This window comes from Copadichromis virginalis, linkage group LG23, assembly GCF_057382275.1.
Source record: "Copadichromis virginalis isolate Kocher_CV1m ecotype Utaka linkage group LG23, C_Virginalis_male_GT1.1, whole genome shotgun sequence".
In the NCBI taxonomy this organism is placed as follows: Eukaryota; Metazoa; Chordata; class Actinopteri; order Cichliformes; family Cichlidae; genus Copadichromis; species Copadichromis virginalis.
In genome coordinates this window covers 36,774,649-36,794,928 of record NC_140639.1, presented here as the reverse complement: position 1 = coordinate 36,794,928, position 20,280 = coordinate 36,774,649, and the positions used below count along the sequence as shown (strand labels likewise).

General features: G+C 39.5%; 1 protein-coding gene across 4 annotated transcripts in view; it reads left to right on the top strand.

The window, feature by feature from the left end:
* LOC146681512 (bile salt export pump-like) overlaps window positions 1–20,280 on the top strand; it is a 37,695-nt gene that overhangs the window by 13,339 nt on the left and 4,076 nt on the right. For 2 of the 4 annotated variants that reach the window (XM_085447635.1, XM_085447634.1), the window contains 26 exons: window positions 6,155–6,243; window positions 6,380–6,398; window positions 7,037–7,066; window positions 7,147–7,198; window positions 7,293–7,597; window positions 7,766–7,853; window positions 9,636–9,769; window positions 9,839–10,010; window positions 10,236–10,360; window positions 10,449–10,623; window positions 10,861–10,974; window positions 11,065–11,175; window positions 11,262–11,387; window positions 11,833–12,036; window positions 12,122–12,292; window positions 12,495–12,696; window positions 12,831–12,900; window positions 13,307–13,406; window positions 13,602–13,769; window positions 15,345–15,449; window positions 15,743–15,904; window positions 16,462–16,665; window positions 17,270–17,511; window positions 18,094–18,250; window positions 18,375–18,572; window positions 19,977–20,183. In XM_085447635.1, the coding sequence (XP_085303761.1) occupies window positions 6,165–6,243; window positions 6,380–6,398; window positions 7,037–7,066; window positions 7,147–7,198; window positions 7,293–7,597; window positions 7,766–7,853; window positions 9,636–9,769; window positions 9,839–10,010; window positions 10,236–10,360; window positions 10,449–10,623; window positions 10,861–10,974; window positions 11,065–11,175; window positions 11,262–11,387; window positions 11,833–12,036; window positions 12,122–12,292; window positions 12,495–12,696; window positions 12,831–12,900; window positions 13,307–13,406; window positions 13,602–13,769; window positions 15,345–15,449; window positions 15,743–15,904; window positions 16,462–16,665; window positions 17,270–17,511; window positions 18,094–18,250; window positions 18,375–18,572; window positions 19,977–20,183 (3,720 nt within the window). In that variant the 5' untranslated portion in view covers window positions 6,155–6,164. Of the gene's footprint in view, window positions 1–2,480; window positions 2,815–5,912; window positions 6,068–6,154; window positions 6,244–6,379; window positions 6,399–7,036; window positions 7,067–7,146; window positions 7,199–7,292; window positions 7,598–7,765; window positions 7,854–9,635; window positions 9,770–9,838; window positions 10,011–10,235; window positions 10,361–10,448; window positions 10,624–10,860; window positions 10,975–11,064; window positions 11,176–11,261; window positions 11,388–11,832; window positions 12,037–12,121; window positions 12,293–12,494; window positions 12,697–12,830; window positions 12,901–13,306; window positions 13,407–13,601; window positions 13,770–15,344; window positions 15,450–15,742; window positions 15,905–16,461; window positions 16,666–17,269; window positions 17,512–18,093; window positions 18,251–18,374; window positions 18,573–19,976; window positions 20,184–20,280 lie in introns of those variants that run through there. The other 2 variants (XM_085447633.1, XM_085447632.1) reach the window with 2 other exon arrangements.

Here is a 20,280-nt window from a genome sequence, read left to right as displayed (position 1 = left end):
TAGGTTTTGTATTGTTGATTGTCATTTATGCTTAGAAATATTTAACCATATATGCTTAGAGGTGTATAATCAATTGTGTAGTGATAGGATGTGTGATCTTTAGCAGGAATGCACACCTACATCCTGGGAGCATGGGAAGAGGTCGTACCTTGTTTTATTGTTTTATGGTAGGATAAACGTGGCTATATCTGTTTTAGGCTAAGTGCCTTTTGTTTAGATGAACTGTTGGACTTCCAGACCAGCAGGTTTAGGGAAGTCATTTATGGGGTCACACTCTGACACCCCCCCCCCCCCCCCCCCCCCCACACACACACACACACAGGCAAGGTACTTTTTGTTTGTATGTAGACATCATATGTTAATGAACCTCTATGCATATTCATATAACCTCAATAAAAGAGCAGTGTTATGGGGGAGCAGATGAGAGTAACTGGGGTCAAGCGAAGGAACGGCGTTTGTCCGGTTCTCTCCCGTGCACGAGAAACATGAAGAACTTTGCCTACTTCGTGTCTTGCTTGCTGTGTAAATATATTGTCTTCAACGTTCCAGCGAATAGGTTCAAGCTACAAACCTATCATTAATTGGTCCTTCGAGAGCCGGAGCCCTGCAGTCGACATTCACCAAGGGGAGAAGAGACACGCTGAAAGACTGACGTCAGCCAGGAAGTTCCTGTAGTAAAGTCCCGAGACGTGAGAATTTGTCATCGGGCCAGTGGATTAGCTGTCTGTTTTCTCTCCTTGATGAATGACGATCGGCGGGATCCAAGGCTATACTACACGCTAAGCAACACCGAGTAAGTTTAGAGTCCAACTCTATAACTGTACGTCTTCGCCGCTCAGTGGGGAGTTGTCCGTGGCCGCTTAGTGGGGCTAAAATTCGCCGTCTTAGTGGGGCGATGTACAAAGCCGCTCAGTGGGGTTTTTTTTGTACAGAAGCATTAAGTCGCAGAGTTGCGCAGTTCGAACTTTTTTGGTTCGCCGTCTTAGTGGGGAGAAATGTAGACCGCTTTGTGGGATCCGCCGCTTTGTGGGGAATTGAGAAGTTCAGCGGGGTCCAGATTGTGCTGGACAATAGGCCTATTTTGTGTTGTTGTTGTTGTGTTTGAGTGTGTTTGTGTGAGTGGGTGTGGAGCAGAACACGTGGTCTGTGACACCCGCTGTTGTTGTTATCATGGGTTCCTAAGCAACCAAGAGTGTGTCAGAGGGTGACAGACGTTTATGCTGGACTTTAAATAAAAGAGAGCGACAGCTCCTTAGCTGCGCGGGTTCACACGGACCTGAGCCGTGCGGTTAATCGCAGGTTTATAAATGGAAGAGATTCAAATGTTAGAAGTTTTTAGAAAACACACCAGCCTTGAAGAGCGTGCGGAGAAGGCCAGTCCACATCAGCAGCACTTGAGATATGCTCTGGTGAATGGCTTTCCCCCACCCCTTGCTGACACAAAATGTTTATTCTTTAGCTTGCCCTGTTCGACAACAGCCTGTGTGCCAGACCATAGATTTAATTGAGGTGGATAATTGTTAAAAGTAATCTGCATTAAGCTTAGGGTTTCTCAAATTCAGTACAATGACATATGAGGTGAAGTGATATAGGTAAATATTTTAACTAATGATGTGCATAGAGGCACTTGACCGGTTTGAAAGACTGTCGTCTTATTATGAGCCATGGTTGAGATGTAGAGCACACCTGTGAAAACAACTAATATGCTGAATCCTGTATGAAACATCTAAAAGTACATGATGGAGAAGCTGAATTGAATATGAAAGTGCAAGTCTTTGCCACTGTGTGGCAAAGCAACCACTGTGTGAGGTTGCGTTGTGGTCTCTTCTGAGCTGATGAGCAAGCTACACATTATCAGATCGAGAGCTGGCTGAGAACTCCTCAAAGAGAGGGAAACAGAACTATGATAACTGTGATAACTGGAGTGTGCAGCGTTTCCTTGAGCAGTTTTCCTGCATCTTGACTCATGTGTGTAGAGTGTTTATAGCATCAGCATCATGTTTTTGTTTATTTGTTTTGTTGGGTTGAAAAATAAATAAACTTGTGATCATACCTATGGATCACCATGGCACATATCACCAGCCATATGATTTATTTATGCAGATGAAAAAGTGAGTGTGAATGTGTCTGACGTCACAGTGTTTTTGTGCGCTGTGTAAAAGTAATTGCCTCCAATTGTGAGAGTGGTGGTTCTGCAGGTCACCAGCTATTGTGAAGAGAAAAAAAAGAGTGAGAAAGAGACAAAATTTACATTGTAGATGAAAAATAATCATAGGAAAAAGGTTTTGTGTTGATCAGCCAAGAACAACTACAATCTCATTTTCTGCTTTTAAGAAAGGACTGTGCTCAAAAACAGAGAGAGATGTGTTGATTAAGCAGTTATAATAATAATGAACATGTCTTAGTTTGTCACTTTCAGGTGAAAAGCAGACCTGAATCAATTTTCCACATGCAGCGGTCGGAAGAAAGTCAAGTTCCTGGCTAACTTATTTACAGCACCATGTGTCTCTCAAACTCACAAGCAGCTCTCACTCCTCCCTGAAGACAAGGAATGCAGCTCCAAAGAGCAATAACATGGCAGATAAAGAGACAGCAGCAAAGTCCTGAGCAAAGAGTCCCAGCAAGCAGCAGCAGTGTGGACAAACAGGAGGAGAACTGAGGAGACTGTTGGAGTTTGACATTTGCCACCTTTGGAGTAAAATGGCAAGAAGAGACAGTGGAACACAGGACGAAGCTGAAGGAGAACTGCCTGCTTTTGGACTGTTGAAGTGGGAGAGGACAACAGAGTGAGAGGACAACAGAGTGAGAGGAGTGGTGAGAACACATAGGAATTTTGTTATTTAATGTGGGAAATCAAAATTTGGGTTAGCAAACCAGGGGAAAAGAAAACTGACTGTTTAAATTGGAAAATTGAGAAGGGGTCTGAAACACTGCGAAAATAGAAACATATACAAAATCACACACACAAGCAGAACATGCATTAACCCTACTAACACAAACACAAGAGAGCTCATGAAGATTAGACAACATCTTAAGCATGTGAGTCTGTTTATCATCTTTTCCAAGTCACTTAGTGTGATGCAAAGACCAGTGGACTCATAGCACATTACTTAAGAAATGATCAAATAATAGCAGAGAAATGTGTAGGAAAGGCAGCTTTAAGAACATGCCCTGCTGGAGATGCAGCTCCACAGATATGCATTAAACCTGCCTAATGACACAAACACACATGCAATGAAGATCAGCTTGTTATCTCTCATCAGTGTTAAAATAGTGTCAATTTAGCAGACACTTGTTATCAAATACTGAATTTATCCAATGCTGACAATTAACTCTCTAGGTTGCAGGACAACAGTTTAACTTTGTGGGAAAAAAGATTCTGGTTTGACCAACTAGTGATCAGACAATAAATTTAGTCGGTGATATAGTAAATTGGGAGATGCTTCCTGCTTGATTGATGCAGCACAAGTAATTTACTGTATGAGGGAAATTCTCTTTTAGTGATAACATTTTCAACATGCATTTCTGTTGTCCTGTCATCTTAGTGGGTTAATAGCTGATATGCAAATTAGCTGATCGTTCTTAGATTATGATTGAATTCTAGCACAAGTGAATGGGATGTGTTGGAGTTTGTTAGAGTGGAGACTAAAACACTGAGTTTCCTGTTTTGATGTGCGAGTGAATCCTGTACCTAGATACACAACTCTGAATACGTCAGAACAAACTTCTTTTGTGAAGTGCATGACAACATGTCACATGTTTTGTGATGACGGGGAAAAAGGAAAACTGAATAAAATCTGTGGCCTAAATGAGTGAAGAGCACAGACCTGGGGATTAAACTCATAGCTAATAAGACATTAGGCTTGTGTTGTGTGTTGTGCAGCTGATGGTTGGTTTGGAGTGAATCTAGCTGATGATTTTTCTTTTGTTGTGAAGTTGAGCCTGCCAATTAGTATGATGGTATGATAAATCATGCTAATGGTATGATTTACCCTCCTGAGATGAGGAGCTTGTGTCATGACTTAACAAGGCCTTTTTATTTTGATACTTTCACAGTGCACTGAAAGTTTTGTTTGATAATCTCTGTCGTTTGAGCAGATCTGCACGATTAGAACAGAAAGCGCTGTACGACACGTCGTCGAGAAAATTGTTACAAGTGAGTTTCTCCACATTAAAATGCGACAATCGATTCCACTATCGGCAAAGAAATAAAGAATGAATGTATGAATAAATGAGTGAAAGAGAAAAAAAAACTGACTGACTGGTAAAAGCTGACAAAAGCTGACGAGACTTTACTGATGTAACACGACTGTGCGAAGTTAACCCCCACCTGACAAAGGTGCAGATGAATCTATGTGTGTTTCCTTTTACAGGAGCAGAAAGATGACAGCAACATTCGAGGTTGCGTGATGATTTAACCTTTTATCAGGGGATTTCTAAGAACCACCCCGCAATTCTTCAGCTTGAGACACCTGAGTTAGAAAACACAAACACTGCAGTTGTCTTTCACTCGCAAGGGCAGTCATTGACGCACGACCTGCGTCTCATCACTGTCTGCATGCTTTATTTATACTTTTCTGTGTGTCTGTGTGTGTGTGTGTGTGTATGTACAAATAAAACAGAGTTATTCTAAGAACTCTGAGCTGAGGTTCCCCTTTTTCTAGATCTGTATGTTCTTACAGAAAGAGGGAGCTGTTAGTTGTTTATCACACAAGAGTTTCATGTCAAAAGTCACGTAGACATTTGCTTAGTGATAAATAAAGGAATACATTTCATGTAGCTGATCACATATACACAATTTTCCTTTGACAGTGTTAAAATCTCCCAATTCTTTTAATCTTTGGGCTGAAGGAAGGACAATACTCGGTGTATAAATGCTCAATCAACAATTCTTTTATTTCCATACAATTCAACACTTATGAGCATAAGCCATCATGATGGGGAGACATGCATGAAGAGGGTCACAACAAATCTCAAACTGGTGGAGGGTTACTCAAGCTCTTATAGCCTTTAGTGGCCCCCCACCTAGTCGTAAAAGCCTAAACATTCACATTATTTCTCTGTTACGGCGCCTAAGTTATGGCCTCGGCTCCCTGTCTTTCTGCTCTCTGTAAAGGTGGGGGTATGGAATGTGGTCTGTCTCTTCTATTATCGGCACAAGGTCCTCTGCACACAACATTCTCTTCATGATTCAGCAGTATGAAATGTCAAGAAACAGTGTAACACATTCACAGCAGATCAAGGGTACAGGGTAATGCACACCTGTCTAACAAATCCAAAAATGGTCACATTCTTTTAACCCAAAAATATAATGGAAACTAAGCTACATACACAGCACACAATCTAGACTAAAGGAAATTATATGACCTACAGCAGTTAACATAATTCAACTACTTTAACTACAGATATAAGATAACATATGATAACAGAATAATCTCACAACAGTCATGTTGGATATACAAGTTTCTTATATTCAAATACGACAACTGCCCCATAGCATTTTCTTAGTGTTGTCTGGCTCCATGAAAGCAACATATAAAGAAATGAGGGGTGGCTCACATTAATATGTATTTATATGTATTGCATTTATTAAAATGCTAAAATTGGCCTACCATAATTTTCTACTTATTACAGTATGATTATAATTGGTAGAGGATTATGATAGTTTATGGAGATAGAACCATAACCTACTACAGCTGTACACAGTTTAAAAAGCTATGGATTCTAATATTCAGCTTGACATTAGACTAGGATAAACGGTGGTTGGCCTTTACAAGTAAAAGGTTTGCTTTTGCAAGGTCATTGACCATTTCAGGTCACTGGCCGTTTCAGGTCACTTACCTTCTAACAAAACAATCCAACCCCCTGTTCCAACAAATGCATAATCTGTTCAATAACAGCACGCAAAGAGCTGCCAAGGTATTCAGTGTTTCAACTTCTTCGCAAGTGGCAAGCTGTGACAATCACCAGGGATTAAACAGCTTCATGTTAGGATACTGGACTGCCAATTTAATCTGACTTGGATTTATGATACACCTCAATCAAGGATAAATAGGATAACAGATTTGTAAGATATTCTTTGTGCAAAAAACAAACAAAAAAAGCACTCTGGTACTAGTGGGATTTCAATTTTGTTTTCCTTTTCTTTTCCTAGATGACTCAACATGCCAACAGGATCTGTGAAACTGCAAAGCATAAAACAACTAGGACAGGAAAACCACAGCTATGAGGTTTCAGATGAAGGTAACGTGCTATTTTTTAATGTAGAGAACTTATTAAGAAAACTGAGATATAATCAACAATGAAAATTATGTTAAACTTCATTTTATAAAAATTAGTTTCAATGACAGATATAAATAATGTATCTGTTGTCTTACAGAACCAACTGGCTCATATATGTAAGTTTAATGTTTTATTTATTGATCATGAGAAATTTTAGAATATCTGAATTTTCTAAGTAAAATGTCATTATCAGTCTTATTATTTTTTTCTGGATCAACTAATAATTTAATGCATTTTAAAAAGACTGTGTCAGTAGTTTCTGTTCTTTTTGCTCAACACATCACTGTCTTTAGATTCAACTCAATCACTTGATAGTTTGGTATATCGCAACCTTGTTAATACAAGTTTGAAAGGATAGAAAAGTACTCTGTTTTACATAATAATCTAATCTGATTTTTCCTTAAATGACACTTCTTATGAAGTCTTGATCTTCCTGAATATTTAATAGATCATTTAATATCAAATTTACTTTAAATGTTAAGCTTAAATATTCAATTCAATTCAATTTTATTTATACAGCACCAAATCACAACAACAGTCGCCTCAAGGCGCTTTATATTGTACAGTAGATTGTACAATAAATATAGAGAGAGTTGATAAGCAATCATCAATTGATGACCCATTAGGTATAAAGATATGACTTGTTCATTTCTTGATAAATACATTAGACTCATGAATTCGTCATATGCCCTGCATGAATGTGTTTCTCAAGTATCTGTTTGTCTAATTACTCACTGTCCTGTTTTCCATGCAGAACAATTACACATTCCAAGAAGGATGAAAAGTAAGTAGCAAGGAGCAGGCTCTGAATACTTTGTCACATTTGAGTAAATAATCAACTCATTGGACTTTTATGTCAAATAGAGCTCAGAAAAATGAAGAGCAACCAGCCATTAGAGTCGGCTTCTTTGAGCTGGTAAAAATGCCTTACACTGTTTGCAACGTCCCCTCCTTTATCAATTTGGATCCACCTAATCTAGTGTGTGCTTTGTGTTGATGCACCTGCCCAGTTCCGCTTTGCCACGTGCAAAGACATACTGATGATGGTGGTGGGTTGCTTGTGCGCATTGCTGCATGGCTCAGCCCAGCCTCTCATGCTGCTGGTGTTCGGCCTGCTCACTGATGCCTTCATCGAGTACGACATTGAGCTACAAGAACTGAGTGACGACCGCAAGGAGTGCGTGAACAACACCATCCAGTGGAAAAAGAACTACACTGCAGCGTACAACCTGTCAGCGCCCATAAACCAGTCAGATATCGGCCTTCTCAATTCAACTCTCGAGATGTTCGTACCACTGGAGAACAGAACATGTGGGTAAGTGGGTTGTGAGAAATACAATATTTCATTTGTCAAAACGAAATATAGTTCAAGCTGTGGCTTCTGTATTGTAATCTCTATGTGTTTTATAGTCCTATAGTATGTCTTTGCACGTGGCAAAGCGGAACTGTGACTTTTGAATAATATGTGTGACTTAACTTACAGGCTTCTTGACATTGAATATGAAATGATGATGTTTGCCTTCTATTACGCTGGGATTGGAGCAGCTGTGTTTTTGCTAGGATACCTTCAGGTTAGTCACGGAATATTTTAATATAAACAAACTTGTGTTATAAGTCATCCTTTACTCATTAAAAACACCCATCAACTGCACTGTGACTCAGATCAGCTCATCCATCATCAGCTCGAAAAATTTTTCTTTTAATGAAATTGATATTTTTAATGCTAAATTATGATCCCTGTATTTTACTATTTTACAAAAAGCTGAAAAAGAGTAAAACACTTTTTTTTTTATAAATGCCACAGTAGTTATTTATTTGTATTGTTCTTTTCATTTCCAGTTTTTTCTTTGTTTAGTTTTTTTACCACAACACACAGGTAATGATTGATTGTAATTTGCAGCACAGGTTGTGATAATTCTAACCACAAAGAAGTGAAGATGTAAGTTGAAAGCGAACAATGCAATCTTCCAAAGCAGGGGGGGGGGGAATCCAGGCCTCCAGGGCCGGTGTCCTGCAGGTTTTAGATATCACTCTGGGTCAACACACTTGAATCAAATGATTAATTCATTACCAGGCCTCTGGAGAACTTCAAGACATGTTGAGGAGGTCATTTAGCCATTTAAATCAGCTGTGCTGGACACATCCAAAACCTGCAGGACAAGAGCCCTTGAGGCCAGGAGTTGGACACCCCTGCCCTAGAGTCACAATCAGGAAAACCTGATGAGCCTAGGTCTAATCTATTAACGTGGCTTTCCACTATCTCTCCTTGCTCTGTGCTGCTGTTTCTTTATTCTTATGCTTTTTCATTGTACATGTACAATGACAGTAAGAGGCTATTCTATTACTGCTATTTTATGTCCAGTTAACCGCAAGTAACAACCTGGACTTGTGGCATTTTCTGTTTTAGAAGTGTAGGTGTTAGTGGAGGGATGTCTAACCTCACTGCCAAAAGGACATTTGGAACAATACTAGGGAAATGTGAATTCGTGGAAGAAAAGTAAATAAAAAATGGCATGACCTAAAGAGAAGTTGTATTGGGAGGCTACGTAGCACTGAAATTTGAGCAACAGTCTATGGTTTCTAGGTTATTTATCATGATCAGGCTAAACTGAATCTGAAGATCGCTGTAAGTGATGATAGAACCTAAAAACCCTGGGTAAATTGAGAGTTTACTAAAAGCCTCATTCTACCTTTTGAAAAGCTGCACAGGATAAAAAGTGAAGGATTTCAAATAGGTCTGGTGCAGGACTTGAGCAGCTTCTTCTAGTAAAAGATTCCAGGTCATCTTTGATTTCCTCCAGCAATTAAGAAATAAGATGGCTTGAAAATCATTAGTCACTGTTCTACTAATGCCTTCTTTATTTCCTTACTTTATTTATTTATTTTTTCATAAATGTCACTGCTGACAGGGTAACACTTCTGACACACCAACCAAATGAGAGCAAATGTAAATATTCCAGTCCTTTTTAAATCCCAAATATGCCCTTGGTTTCTGCTCAGGAAATATCACATGACTCTGTTGGCTAGTAAAAAATAAAAAGAAATTTTGCACAACATTGCAAAATAACCATCTGGATTATTTTCTCAGCAATGCTCTTCCTGAGCATCAGAAGACTATGTGGAATGTGCATATATCTTCAAATGCTTAGTGTTAACCTACCTCTTAAGCAATGAGTGCCCTTTCATGTGTTAAGTGCCCCTTTAGCTGTTCCACAGGTGTAATTTGTCTTTTTATAAATCAAAAACAAGGTCAGGAGGAAGAGTGCAGGTCCTGATGACACCCTGCTGCCCTGCTTGCTTTTATATTTGCTAATTAACAAAAGTGAACATAACCTCTCTTCAACAACTGACAGATCTCCCTGTGGGTGACTGCTGCTGCCAAGCAGATTCAGCTCATCAGGAAATTGTACTTCAGCAAAGTGATGAGGATGGAGATCGGCTGGTTCGACTGCACCTCTGTCGGGGAGCTCAACACTCGCATGTCAGAGTGAGTAGAACGTGATGATATGGACTACTATGGTTTATCTGTATTACAATTGTTATATCTCTATTCTAGTGACATAAACAAGATCAATGATGCCATTGCGGATCAAGTTTCCATATTTGTGCAGCGTTTCACCACCTTTGTGTGTGGTTTTTGCGTTGGCTTTGTCAAAGGATGGAAGTTAACACTTGTCATAATCGCAGCAAGTCCGCTGATTGGTGTCGGAGCAGGTCTTATGGCTCTGGTGAGACTTGTTTGATATTAAGATTCCAGCTTGATTTTATGACAAAACAGCTTTTTGACTATTCTTGTTGGGGTTGATTACTTTGACCTCAGGGGGTAAATCGTCAAATTCATTTCTCCTGTTTTGTTGAACAAACCTCTCTTGACTTGTCAAGACTTGATTTAACTTTACATTTCAGCTTCACTTCTCCTCTCCATTAACTTGGCATCACTTTGTTGTAACTAGTTTGTGTCTAAGCTAACCGGGATGGAGCTGCAGGCCTATGCTAAAGCTGGGTCTGTAGCTGATGAGGTCCTGTCCTCTATCAGAACTGTGGCTGCTTTTGGAGGAGAGAAAAAGGAAGTGCAAAGGTGAGGTATACAAGAAAGGTACAGCATGTTTACTATTTTCTTTGTACTTCTAAGGGTAGCTCAAATGAACTCTTCTTTTCTTCTAAAGGTACGACAGGAACCTGGTCTCCGCTCAGCGCTGGGGCATTAGAAAGGGTTTGATTGTGGGGTTTTTCACTGGCTTTATGTGGCTGGTTATCTTCCTTTGTTATGGTCTGGCCTTCTGGTATGGCTCCTCACTGGTTGTGGACACTAAAGAATACACACCAGGAACACTGCTGCAGGTATCACATATATTATGCCAAAATATGAATTGCAGCCTATAATAACGGGTAAATCCTGCTTATCTAAATTTGTAACTTTTTGACTTTTCTGCCCTATTTATTTTGCTTTATACGTGTTTATTAGTGCAAGATAAAACAACAAAGTGGCACTTTAAAATAACCTTTCATCGCTCTTGATAAAATCCAGATTTGTTACACTGAAGAGTATAATATACTGACTTTTATATGTTATTTCAGGTGTTCTTTGGGGTTCTGATAGCAGCCATGAATTTGGGGCAAGCCTCTCCGTGTCTGGAGGCTTTTGCGTCAGGTCGTGGAGCTGCGACTATAATCTTTGAGACTATAGACAGAGTGAGAAGACTTGACTTGATATCTTTTAAGCCTTTCCACAGAAAACCATTGACCTTTTTTTTAACATTGCACCTTTTAAAATGATACCAGGAGCCAGAGATTGACTGCTTATCTGAAGCTGGATATAAGCTCGACAGGGTCAAAGGGGACATTGAATTTCACAATGTCACCTTCCACTACCCATCCAGACCTGAAGTAAAGGTACTTACAGACATCTACACACATATGCATAGTTGAGATGGTTCTGGTTTCAGGATCTTGTCACAAAGTGTCCTGTCTTTGCTAAGATCCTGGACCAGCTCAATGTTGTAGTGAAGTCGGGGGAGACCACAGCCTTTGTGGGGTCAAGCGGAGCTGGGAAGAGCACCGCCATTCAACTCATCCAGCGTTTTTATGACCCTAAAGAGGGGATGGTAGGTGTGAAGCTCCAAATGGTCACGTTCATCATTCATCAGACTCTTTCATCAGAGTGTGATGATTACCTGGATACACACCTCCATCCTTTGAAGCTTTATTCTAGCTATTTTTAAAATAACCATCCCCTAAAGCTGATGGAAGTACACGATAATCCGTTTCATTATTCAGCAAATGGATCCTAACAGCCTCATTTTTCACTTTTACTGGAATTACAGGCCCATACACCCCACACTGTCTTATTTCTTTAAGCTTCTTGAGTAGAAAATAGCCTGTTATTGCCCGATGAAGGGCATCCATAAGACTAACAACCCTATGATTTGAAACTAGGATTGTTGCAAAGACAGAAAGAAACAAGGAAATGCATTATAGCAGCAAAGTGCTGTAATAGCATCATCCATCAATTTTAGCACAAGCACCTGCTCTCTGTGGCCTCCATCTCAGGTGACCCTGGATGGTCATGACATCAGAGGGCTGAACATCCAGTGGCTGCGTTCTCTGATCGGTATAGTGGAGCAGGAGCCTGTGCTGTTTGCCACGACCATTGCAGAGAACATACGCTACGGTCGCCCTGGTGTCTCTGACAAGGACATCATCACTGCTGCAAAGGAGGCCAACGCGTACAACTTCATCATGGACCTGCCACAGGTGCAGATGAGCAATAGGCTTTTAAGCTTTATAGGTGATCACAACGTTTAAGCACTGGCTGACAACTTTTTTCCTTTCTTGATAGAAATTTGACACCTTGGTCGGGGAGGGTGGAGGCCAGATGAGCGGCGGGCAGAAACAGAGGATTGCTATAGCACGAGCGCTGGTCAGGAACCCTCGTATCCTGCTGCTGGACATGGCTACCTCAGCTCTTGATAACGAGAGTGAAGCTGTAGTTCAAGCAGCTTTGGATAAAGTATGTCTGGCTCATCTACGACTAAATTAGATATTTAATGACGAAAGGTTCAAAATTTGTAAGACTTCTTAAAAAAATGGCTGCCACCGTCACTACAAGGGCCAAATACTGACAAAACTAAAAATTTCAGCCTCTGTTTTGGGAATGAAGAAGAAATGATCAAATATAAGTAAGTATTTAAGTATTTTAAACTTCCTCACAGGTACGAATGGGCCGCACAACTATCTCTATTGCTCATCGTCTGTCCACCATAAAGAACGCTGATGTGATTGTGGGCTTTGAGCACGGCCAGGCCGTAGAGAGGGGAAAACACAATGAACTTCTGGAGAGGAAGGGTGTCTACTTCACTCTTGTCACCCTGCAGAGCCAAGGAGACAAGGCTCTGAATGAAAAGGCTCGGCAAAGTAGGTCCAGCCCTTTGGGAATGACGAAATCCACTCTGCTTCAATCTAAATGTTTTGAAAGACTTATGCATGTAGATATTACAAGAATCTAGTGAATGTGACCATCTCCTTCTATTGATTTTCTTATTTCTTAGTGGCCGACCATGAAGACGAGCCCGAGAGACTAAAGCTATCTAGAGCAGGCAGTTACCGTGACAGTTTGAGGTATTACACAAACTCGTGCCCAATCACTCCTTCTCTTCATCACATTTGCTCATTTTCTTGGTTGAGTTTTTATCCATTTTCTTGGGCCTGACTGTGCATCTAAATAGGATTATTATAGTAGTCATTTTGTAGCTGAAATTGACTTTTGTCAGTGCAATTTTCTTAATCACCCTTTTGCATTTAATCTGACATTTGGAACATTTAGCTGACACTATCATCCAGAGCCACTATACAACAGGTACGACAGTAGAGGAGGCTAGAGGTACTCTGTCACCCCAATACAAGCATCCAGTAATCAGTGCCACAATAGCAGCACCACTCACAAACTCGAGTACCTACAATATTCAGTAACCTATAATGTGCATTACTCTTTTTTTTCTGTAATTAACTGATTAATTCTTTGCAGAGCCTCCATCCGCAGGCGGTCCAGGTCCCAGTTGTCAAACCTGATCCCAGAAGCCGTTCCAACTGGAGACATTTCTATATCTCGACCAGATAACGACAAGGTGTGTATGTGTGGGTGTGAGTGGGTTTGTGTTTCTTTTATGTATGAAACGTTTGCCAACAAACAGCCAACAAAAGTTACAAACCAGTGGAGTATAAAACTACTTGTTTGTATTTGTAGTTTTTTTTAATCCATGCTTAAACATTATATTATTATAATGCTCCTGCGTAATATAACTTTATATATTTATGCTCAGAATGCATTCCTAGAAGAGGACGATGAACTTGTGGAACCTGCTTCAGCTGCCAGGATCCTAAAGTACAACACACCTGAGTGGCCATATATGCTTTTTGGATCCATTGGGGCTGCAATAAATGGAGGGGTCAACCCCGTCTACTCTCTGCTGTTCAGTCAAATCCTGGCGGTGAGGTTCAAGTCTCATGTTTTGAATCTGAATCTAAAAGCTTGTAGAATGTAGGCATTAAGTTTTGGACCAAACCAGATGTACAAATCAAACGAGGGGCAAAAGCAGCAGTCAACATATAGTCGCACCAGAAGCTGAAAATGCAGTGTTCCCTTCATATTGTTCAGCATACAGTTTATGTCAGGAAAGCATTTATGTCAACCTCATATAATTCACTCAACAATATTGTGAATTTCTAGTACTGACATTTTCCACAGGAAGAACAGAACAGAAGTGGCAAAATGGTTGCACAATCACCAAGCTAGCAGTTAGATGTAATTCAGTTAAATCTATTATTGCCAAACTGTGTTCTTCATCTCTTATGGTTTGGAGGTGCACTAGTGCTGCTGGAAAGGAATGTATGCTCCCATGCACGAAACAACTAAGTGCATAGACTTCAGTGCATTAAAAAAAAACCAATGTAATTATATTTACACACAAATAATTAACGTTAGGTACAATAGAATAAACAACATTTTTTTTTAATTTTAATTGTTAAATAACAATTTTTAAAAATTGTTATTTAATATTCATTATGTTGATGTGAATGATAATTTTTTTTAATTATTCAGTTGCCCTTTTTTTTTAAATCCTATAATATAGTTAAAATTCCTTCCTATATAATGTGTTTCTCTTTTCCTGTAAAATACCCAGAAGTCCCCAGGAAACCACTGTTTATTCGGGGCAGGGCTAGACCGGCCATTGGGCATACCGGGCATTTGCCTGGTGCTGCTCGTGATTTTTCGTTTTTATGGGCCGATGGGGTTTTATTTCTTGTCCTTTTTTAACGGTATAAATGAACGGTGGTGGATTGGCCAGTTGGTCATGATCGACTCTGGGCTGGACCAATTACAGCCCAGAGTTTACACTAACTCACACATATCCACACATGTCCAGCTGTAAATGACAGCTGGACATGTGTGAGTTAGTGTGTTAAGCACTTTTAGATTTGTGTGTCTCTTATCTTTTTTATGACACTGACATATGCACATGAAATATGGCTATAAAGTCATGTAAAACTGTACATGAGACTCAAGCTCTTACTTCAAATCAGAAGACTTTGACAAACGACTGGTTTAGTTTGACAGTGAACTGTGATATTCATTTTGCAAATTTCCTTCTAATTAGCAGCAGTGACCAATACATTATCTGTGTAAATGATATGTTAGCTGGCTAGTATAATGGAATGGCTTTTATATAGCATTTTCCTAGTCTTACTAATCACTCAAACCCCAATATTCAAACAGCCCTTTATTCTATGACTCTGAGTTTAATCACATGACAGTTTTAAAAACTCTAGCCCTGTCAGTTTGGTTTGCCGTTAGTTTGCTGACTTATTAAAATGAATTTTAATACCCACTAAATATTTTCCAGTGTAAATGTTTCGTGCTATCCCACCCTTGAGGTCCTGTTAAACCATCATCAGATTCTTTTAAGTACAGTGACACTGTGAGCTGAAATAAAATAAAATCAAATAAGTCAATGAAATTCTTCATTTATTTGAAAGCACTTTTTAAATGCCTATATGTGTTTTAGACTTTCTCAGTACAAGATCCCGTGGCTCAGAGGAAGGAGATCAACAGCATCTGCCTGTTCTTTGTTGTGGTTGGCATTGTCTCTTTCTTCACCCAGTTGCTGCAGGTAGAGTAGTTCACTTGCAATACTGATTTCTTTAGTGCTTCTTTGCAGCCTTAACACCTGCTGGTGGTCAAGGTTGAAGGAAGGTCATAAGAGACCTGTTTATTTTGGTAAATAAATGCCTTCTGCTGAAGGAAAACATTTCCTTACATCCTGCAAAGCAAAGGCTTTATACTCAATTTATGAGTGGGAAACCTTTTTTTTTTTTAGGTTACTCATTCAGTAGATCACATTCGGTATGAAATCACTGTGGAAGTGTTTTGGATTTAATATTTTGGGTGTGCGTGTGTCTCCAGGGTTACGCCTTCTCTAAGTCTGGAGAACTGCTGACCCGCAGGTTACGTCGGCTTGGCTTCCAAGCCATGCTGGGCCAAGAGGTTGGATGGTTTGATGATCACAGGAACAGTCCAGGAGCTCTGACCACACGTCTGGCCACTGATGCCTCACAAGTGCAAGGAGTGAGTTATAGCTTTAATGAAAAAAACAAAACAAAAAAATAAAGTACATCTTCATGTATATTGGGCTATAAAGTTATGCTTATAATTAAATCAGCTACTTGGATGCTGAAACTAAACACAGTATAAAAAATGGATATGCTGTGATGTCACACATTGTTTCTGATAAGATTATTTATAGTTTTAGCTTTAGTTTAGCCTAACCTGGGCTATCAGCTAGCCATTCCTTGATATCACTGGTATCACTGGAACTCTTGCTTAAGCTGCTGAGCTTTCTGTTTCTTTTTACACGTTTCAATAAATTCTAAAAAGTCATATTCAGCTTAGAATGTAATTTCTATCATTTATGTAGTTTATGTCTTTTCTTTTTAAATCACAATTTTAGCCTAAATTGCACATGTTTCTTAATTCTAGCAAGTTTGAGAATAAACAACTGAAATAATTGTGTAATAGCTTGTTTGTTGTTTATAGAATCTTATATGTATTAAAATTTTGTTCAGTCCATGTGGACAATCACCAGAAGTCTGAGTCAAGTGACATCATTGCTCTCTTCCTCCAAGGCTACGGGCTCACAGATCGGCATGATCGTCAACTCTCTGGCAAACATTGGCGTTGCACTTATCATTTCCTTCTACTTCAGCTGGAAGCTCACACTGCTGATCCTTTGCTTTCTGCCGTTCATTGCTCTGTCAAGTGGCTTCCAGGCTTCAATGCTCACAGGTTTCGCCAAACAGGACAAGGAGGCCATGGAAGCGGCTGGACAGGTCAGATATGATTCCTATTTTACTTGCATTTCATATCAGTTTACGTCATCCTCCAGTCTGAAAATAGTACAAGTGCATTATTCAGATATAGAATGACAAGTAAAATGCATCATTACAGTCCTGAACTACAGTTTTAGGCTGCAGGTTTCATCCCTGCAAAAACCTGCAGCTGAACATTTATCGGGGTCCAGGGTTCAATTTAATAATTTTTTTGTTCCTGTAATTTGGGGAGTGAAGTATTCAGTTAATACTATCAGGCTCCAATGGTGTAGGGGCCAGCCATGTTCAAAATGCAGTCAGGATGCTACTGATAAAATTTTAGGAGAATACAGTGGGCTGAAAAGTTCACAGTAAAAAGTGGACTACAAACTTTCTTTATGCTATGTGAATTATCCTAATGCAGTAAGCCCAACCCATTTAAGTAAAGTGGATTAGATGTAAATTTAATAATACCTAAGGGCGGAAACTAGATAACTGTAGCTGCAAAAAACAGGACATAGATAAGAAAGAGCAGCTACGTTATCTACATCCTTTTCTCCTTTGCACATTAAAGCACACAACAACTAGGCTTGCTTTAGACTTTACTCTAGTCCTTTATGCCCAGATTTCTGGTGAAGCTCTGAACAACATTCGCACCATCGCTGGCTTGGGGAAGGAGAAGACCTTTGTGGAGATGTATGAGGCCCAGCTGGACGCGCCATATCAAGCAGCCCTGAAGAAGGCGAATGTATATGGAGCTTGCTATGGTTTTTCCCAGTGCATAATTTTCTTGACAAACTCAGGCTCCTACAGGTTTGGAGGTTATTTGGTGCAAAAGGAGGGGCTCCATTTCAGTTTGGTGTTCAGGTGAGAGTCAAGTCAATGTATATGATGTATATGTCTAATACTAGTCTGCATCATCCTAAAAAGATAACTTCAGTAAAGGGTTAAAAATTATTTGTAATAAGGACATCTTTTTTTAAAGGTCCCCCAAAACACATACTCGAGACAACTTTGTAGATTTTTCTTCTTGTAAATTGTGCATAAACTTGTTGATGGCTCCCAAAAGCATTTGGTCAAAGTGAAACTTGCTAATGTACATTTAGCCTACAATTAGTGGGAGTGTAAGTATAAATTTGAGCCTGTATTTCAAACTTGTATATAATTGTGAACAACAATTGAGTTGTTAAAAAAAACAGCAAAAAAGATTGTTTCGTTAAAGTCATGAAAAATGCATCTTGGAGGAAGAACAATTCAAAGGGTTAATTTAAGTCCAAAGTTACCATAATGTTACTGCCCACGATGAGTGAAAAAGTCTGACCACACTTAACCAATGTGTATCGTGTGCATATATGTGTAGGTGGTATTTCCACGTTCCCAAATCATGGTGCAGTACAGTGGGCTTTCATTGTTGCTGGGGTCTATTTGTGCTTTTGTTATCTCTTACAGGGTAATTTCAGCCATTGTCACCAGTGGCACAGCCCTCGGCAGAGCCTCCTCTTACACACCTGACTATGCCAAAGCCAAGATCTCAGCAGCACGTTTTTTCCAGCTACTAGACCGCGTGCCTCAGATCAGTGTCTACAATGACAAGGGAGAAAAATGGGTAAGGTGGTGCATAAGTTATGTGTGAAGTACCATGCACTTTGAAGGTGTAAGAAATGTGGGTGAATGTCTTTTTTATTTATGTGTTTTTATCCTCTCTGACCCTCACTCTGCTTTGTTTTCAGGATAACTTCCAAGGGAACATTGACTTCATTGACTGCAAGTTCACCTACCCCTCTAGGCCAGACATCCAAGTCCTGAATGGGCTGAATGTTTCAGTGAAACCTGGCCAGACACTGGCCTTTGTGGGCAGCAGTGGCTGTGGGAAGAGCACTAGTGTACAGCTGCTGGAGAGGTTTTATGATCCCAACCACGGCAAAGTGGTAAGAGAGACAAAATACAACAGGCTTAATACGCAACAGGCTCAATATGTAAACCAAATGAGTATGTTATGAATGGCTCATATTGTAAAAAATGGAGATACCAATAGTATCTTAGAGCTTTTATTTTATTATTGAGGTGGCTGTAGCTCAGCATGTAGAGTAGGTCATCTACTAATTGGAAGGATGGTGGTTTGATACCTGGCTGCTCCAGTCTGCTTGACTGGGCAAGATACTGAACCCCAAGTTGCTCTCTGATGCGTTCATCGAAGTGTAAATGTTTGCGGCAGACAAATGCTAGTGAAAGATACAGTAGATAGAAAGCACTAAGGTAGAAATTCTCTTAAAATTTGCATCTACTGAGATCTGCTAAGCTAGCTACCTTTAGTGAAAGTCTGCTTTACCTGCTTCTTTTTCATGAACTGAATTAGTTCCTGTCTTTTTAAGGATGCAGAAAATTATTTACTAAAGTATAATAAACCATATGCTAAAGTATAGAATTTTCATTTGACTTTCTGTTGTAAAGGTTACAGTATTACAGTGTTTTTGCAGCATTTTTCTTTTTGTTGTTTTGCTTTGCATTTTACCACAACTCTTTCTTTTTGATGAATTATTACCATATGTAGTTTCATTGTAGAGTAGCAATCCTTTAAAAAGTGACACTAGTCCACTCTATGCTACTTTAACTTAAAAAATATGTGCTGTTACAAGTTACTTTTTAAATTTTCATTTGATATAAAACCATGTACTTTGAAAATAACTGTATGTTCAATACAAGATTAAAAAAAACGTGTACTGTAGCCTTAAAAAAAAATCTGACTCTGCACAAAATGGAGAGTTCTGACTTAAAACTGCCAATATTATACTGTCACAGCAGTTGCTGACCTTTTTGGAAATGTCAGATATCTCATTTTGGAATGAATGAATCACACTGTGTGTATAGTCTCTGCTTTCATCTTTTTTTCTCATGAGGCTCATTTATACTTTGATGTCACTATGAAAGTGAAACGTGTAATTTGTCTCAGTCAAAGAATAATTGCTGGACATTCAGTGAGCACGGTGGTGGAAGTATTTCATGTCACTTCATCTTTCAGTCAGACATTCTTGCTGACTCTGTGCTGTATTTTATAAAATGGAGCACTCTACCCAGGATGATCATTTTGATTTTATGCCAGGAAGATATTCATGCCAGGATTCAAATGGCCCTAATTGAGCTGGAAGTGGTTTGGAAACACATAGTCCTGATTCTCTGTCTGAGATTTAAAAAGGACACGATCACCTCTGCATAGTTATGAGAGAAATTACAGTCCAGATAGTAGTCTGATGGCTCATTAACTGGATTGTATTTCTAGTCTTTTGATTCTTACATTGCTTTGTACTAATGGAAAAATCAATTACTTCCTGCAGCTGATTGATGGCCATGACACCACTCGCGTCAACGTGTCTTTCCTGCGTTCCAAGATTGGCATCGTGTCCCAGGAGCCCATCCTGTTTGACTGCAGCATCGCAGAGAACATTAAGTATGGCGACAACTTGCGAGAAATCAGCATGAATGAGGTCATCTCTGCCGCAAAGAAGGCCCAGCTTCATGACTTTGTCATGGCCCTTCCTGAGGTACGATAAATAGTTTGTATATGATGCTTGTGGCTGGGATTCAAAAAGAGACAAAATTAAATAAAGTTTACTGTTTGAGCAGTAAACAGGCTGGCAA